Below are 4795 nucleotides of genomic sequence, written 5' to 3'. Positions count from 1 at the left end.
ATGCGGCCTCCCCGGGGGGGGGGGGGGGGGGGGGTCACAATTTGCATCACCAAGAGGAGGAGGTTTTATTGTCTCTCTTTCACATCCCTGCCATTACCACCACTTGTGGCCACTGTCATTATTTACATATTGCAGTTCCCAGGGATTCAATGATCCTTAGGAACATTGGCAGCAGGGGAGCGGCAGATGCAGGCGGCCGGAATGTAGATGGAAATGGTTACTATATGGTGGTCTTTATACAATATTTATATCATTCAGACATTAATGGGGTTGATTTACTAAAGGTAAATGAGCTGTTCACTTTGCAAGGGAATTTTCCCTTAGCTGTGTGCAGGGGTGGACAAATGAATGTGGATTCCAGGAGAAAGCAGGTTTCCTTTTAGGAGCCGGCTCCATTGGGTTTTGACTGCTATCACATGGGGGGCTTGCAAGCCCCCCCCCATGTGATAGCAGATGGTGGTGACAGGTACTCCATCACTGAGGTAATACGGATCATTTTCTGTGTATCTTTTGCAAAGTTTCTTGCCAGGAGTTTGAGTTACCACACTGTTTCTGCCTCTACACCATGTCTGAGGTGAGCTCTGGGTGAAGTATGAGCTATCTGGCTGATTTTCTTTTTAATGTTTCACAGCTAATAGGCAGCAGGCAGGACAGGTAGATCTAATCGGAGGATGTCATTTTAGGTCTGCTTTAAATACCCCACATTTCTTCTTAAAGAGTATCTATGACCAAAAACTAATAATAAATCTGTATTCCTATGTGGAACTTCCAGAAGTTCTCCCCCACTCCTAATAACCATATCCATCTAGAAGTTTGTTAACTTACTTATTGAAGATGCCCATAGGATGCCCTTCCTCAATGCACTGACACCATTTCACCTAGTCCTGTGAATATGCACTTCCCGGTGTCACCGCTGTAACTAAGCCTTCCGTCTGAACTTCCCACAATGCAACACCATCATTGCTGGCTGGAAGCAATGCATGATGGGCTATGTACTCTTTAGAAATGGAGATTACATCACATCAAGCAGCAGGGAAAGAGATGCAAAGCACGCTGGGAATCCGGGAAGATGGTGAAAGTGATGGGCAGACGGAAGCAGCGCTCACTACATAGAAGGGGTTTTTTCAAGTAAGCTTTGATTGTATTATCAGAAACACCTCCAGTATGTATTCCTATTACAATGCTGGTGTTATAATAGGAGAGTGTATGCTGGGACTTTACAACTCCTTTAAACAAGATTGTAATGCTTACTATAGAGATCCGTCTCATCCAGGATTTCAGATTTGATGATCTCTTCAATAATATCCTCCAGGGTTACAATGCCCATCACTTCATAAAACGGGTCTCCTTCCCCCTCATTGTTGACCCGTTGCACTATTGCCAAATGTGATTTTCCTGGAACAAATTAAACAAAAGGCAGAATATGAGTAAAATGTAACGACAACAATTATAGTACGGTGGGGGGGGGGTGTACAAAGAGAAGGACTCTCAAACAAAGGTGGAAAAATGGCTTTTCAGATGAGAGGGATCGGGGGAGGGAGGATACACTGGGGTATTCTGAACAGGGATCAGTAAGCAGGAATTAAGGACACTGAACAGAATAGGGCCAACAGTAAAGACACCGAGCCAACTATACTATTGTCAATGTGCCACATGTGGATGATGTGGCACATCATCCCCACAAACCTGAGCTCATCCGAACCATGAAGGTAGCTGTCAGTGCTGGCCCAATCAGCTGCGGCCTGGGCATTCCCTTCCCTCCATATAAACAAATGGGCCAGATGCTGGTGACATCATTGACCTTATATGGCTACATGACCATACTTGGTCAATGACACTGTCCTAATATGGAAGTTCCAGGATTATAATTGGTTGCTCGCGATGACCTGCTTATGTAAAATCAATTTTTATTGAAGCTCAACAGTGATGCACAAGGACTGTGCATCACTGTTGAGCTTCAATAAAGTTGATTGTACAGTCCTACCTGCAAACAGGGCAGTCTGGAGGTAGGACACCCCCACACTGCCCTGTTTGCAGGTAGGACTGTGCAGCACAGTCGAGCCTCAATAAAGTTGATTTTACATAGTGACGTCATGGTGAGTGGATAATTGTGATCCTGAAACTTCCATGCTTTGGAGTGTGGTCGTGCTACAAGCATCAGACAGCATGTGCCGGGGAGTCGGATGGAAAGCAGGATGACCCACAGAGCAGTCTGCTGATCCTGAACATGGAGGGGCACAGAGGACGGGGCTGCACAGGACGGCATGGAGCAGGGACTGAGGATGAGGAACACAGACTAGAGAATGGAGGGCAGAGAAGGAGGGAGGTGGAGGAGGAAGCGGAATATCTCACAGAACAGGATACTGATACACAGGATGTGGCAGAGGATGAGATACTGAATCAGGGAGGGAATGCTGACAGGACACATAGTGCAAGATGCTGATGATGGATCGGGAACGGAGGGATGATGATGGATCCTATGGTCAGTGATGCTGATGGCGGTTTGGTCACTGATGCTGATGAAGGATCAGGCAGGAAGGGATGATGATGATGATGGATCTTGCAGGGAGTGATGATGATGGATCAGTCAGTGATGTATCAGGCAGGAAGGGATGATGATGATGGATCAGTCAGTGATGTATCAGGCAGGAAGGGATGATGATGATGGATCAGTCAGTGATGTATCAGGCAGGAAGGGATGATGATGATGGATCAGTCAGTGATGTATCAGGCAGGAAGGGATGATGATGGATCATGCAGTGATGGTGATGTATCAGGCATAGAGGAATGATGATGATCAAACAAGGAGTGATGTTGATGGATCAGACATGGAGTGATGCTGATGGATCGGCCACATACAATCAGTCCCGCCCCCTAGGATCTGGCCTCACCCTTCTTGAACTCCTCCAGCACAGCGTCCAGGTGGGTGTCGTTGAAGACGCAGTGCAGCGGGCGGTGGTAGAAGCGGGTGATGGTCTGCAGGGGGGTGCAGTCATCGGGGTCCACGAAGGCCAGGTCCTTGACGAAGAGGATGTCCACGATGTTGGCGCGGAGATCGCCCTCGAAGACGGGGATCCGGGTGTATCCGCTGCGCAGGATCTCGGAGACGGTGGCAAAGTCGAGCACGGCGTCGGAGCGGAGCATGAAGCAATCCCCCAGCGGGGTCATCACGTCCTCCACGGCCTTGGTGCGGAGCTCCAGGGCCCCCTGGATGATGTTCAGCTCCTCCTTCACCAGGTCGTTGTAGGGATCGGCCGCCCGCAGCATCTCCAGCAGCTTCTCCCGGGTGTAGAAGGTGCTGATCTCCTGGCACAGCGCCCAGTCCAGAAGGCGGCTGAGCGGGAAGGACAGCGGGAAGGTGAGGGCCATCAGCACGCGGGTGAGGCAGACGGAGCGGGAGGTGAGATGAGCAGCAGGAGGACAGCAGTGGTGGTGGTAGTGATGATGGTGTCGCGCTGCCTGTCCGCAGTCTTCGCCATCCTGGTGTGCCTGGCCGGCCTCTGACAGGGGGGAGGAGCCTACAGGCCAGCCTCTAGGAGGAACCAGAGTCCGGCCTTTGACTAGTGAGGTAAAAGCACAAGCAGGATTTTGCCGGGAGTGGGAGGAGCTAAAGCCGGCATCTGACAGGAGGAGGAGCCACAGTCCGGCTTCTCACAGGAGGACCCACAGGCCACCCGCTGACAAGGGGGAGGAGCCTACACCTTTCAAGATCTGATTGCGCACTGCACAGTGTCACGTGATTTTTTAATAACAAACAAAAAGGTAAACATTGCCATGCACAGTAGTCTGCCATCATGAGTTCAGTGCTGGATTGCTGGTGTGACCAGACCATGGTAGAGCTAACAGACCAAAACATGACAAACAAAAGTTCCTTGTTAAGGTTTACATACACTTTATGGCAGCAGTGGGGCCCTGTAAGCAGGCTCCAGGTTGCTATGGCAACCTGGAGTCTGCTTCCAGGTGTAGCGCCATCTGTCACAGTGGAAGTGATTGGGGATCAGCTGCTTTGGGGTAGAGAGGTGACACTAGGGGTTCGACAGACCTAATGCCTCCTTAAAGAGAACCTGTCACCAATAATGTGCTATCACATGGGGTTTGTAAGCTCGCTATGTGATAGCAATAAAGTTAAGTATAAAAAAAGTCCCCTGCCCCCTAAGTACACACACATATGAACGCCGATATATTGCAGCTTACCAGTCCTTAGATGCATTACATCCTGGTGATCCTGCCAGCAACACATTTCCTGTACCAGGGTGACAAAGCTCACCATACTGTACCTATGGAGGAACTCTATAATAGGGCTACGGAACACCCGTTTAGTTATCATAAAATACACTGTATTGCCAAAAGTATTGGGACGCCGGCCTCTACAAGCACATGAACTTTAATGGCATCCATGTCTTAGTCCGTAGGGTTCAATATTGAGTTGGCCCTCTGCAGCTATAACAGCTTCAGCTCTTCTGGGAAGGCGCCCACAAGGTTTAGGAGTGTGTCTATGGGAATGTTTGACCATTCTTCCAGAAGCGCTTTGTGACGTCAGGTACTGATGTTGGACGAGAAGGCCGGGCTCACAGTCTACGCTCTAATTCATCCCAAAGGTGTTCTGTTGGATCAAATGTTTGTAGAAGCGTCTGCATGCCGAGGTGCGTGATTTTATACCCCCGTGGCCATGGAGGTGATTGGAACACCTGAATCCAATGATCTGGAGGGGTGTGCCAATACTTTTTGTAATATTGTGTATATACACACACAGATTTATATTTATTTTGTTTATCAGTATGTTACACACAAGCCT

The 4795-nt window shown here is 49.1% G+C and overlaps 1 protein-coding gene across 1 annotated transcript in view; it reads right to left on the bottom strand.

The window, feature by feature from the left end:
- The window catches only part of CNNM1 (cyclin and CBS domain divalent metal cation transport mediator 1), a 19138-nt gene extending 15740 nt beyond the window's left edge, over nt 1–3398 (bottom strand). The window contains exons 1-2 of the mRNA XM_018559310.1: nt 2892–3398; nt 1252–1395 (exon numbers count right to left, since the gene is read on the bottom strand). Of these exons, the coding sequence (XP_018414812.1) occupies nt 1252–1395; nt 2892–3369 (622 nt within the window). The 5' untranslated portion in view covers nt 3370–3398. The remainder of the gene's footprint in view (nt 1–1251; nt 1396–2891) is intronic.
- Between the last annotated feature and the right edge of the window lie 1397 nt (nt 3399–4795).

The sequence above is a fragment of the Nanorana parkeri genome, unplaced genomic scaffold, assembly GCF_000935625.1.
Source record: "Nanorana parkeri isolate BGI_ZX_2015 unplaced genomic scaffold, ASM93562v1 scaffold2, whole genome shotgun sequence".
NCBI classification, from domain to species: Eukaryota; Metazoa; Chordata; class Amphibia; order Anura; family Dicroglossidae; genus Nanorana; species Nanorana parkeri.
This window is presented reverse-complemented; position numbering and strand designations above follow the sequence as displayed.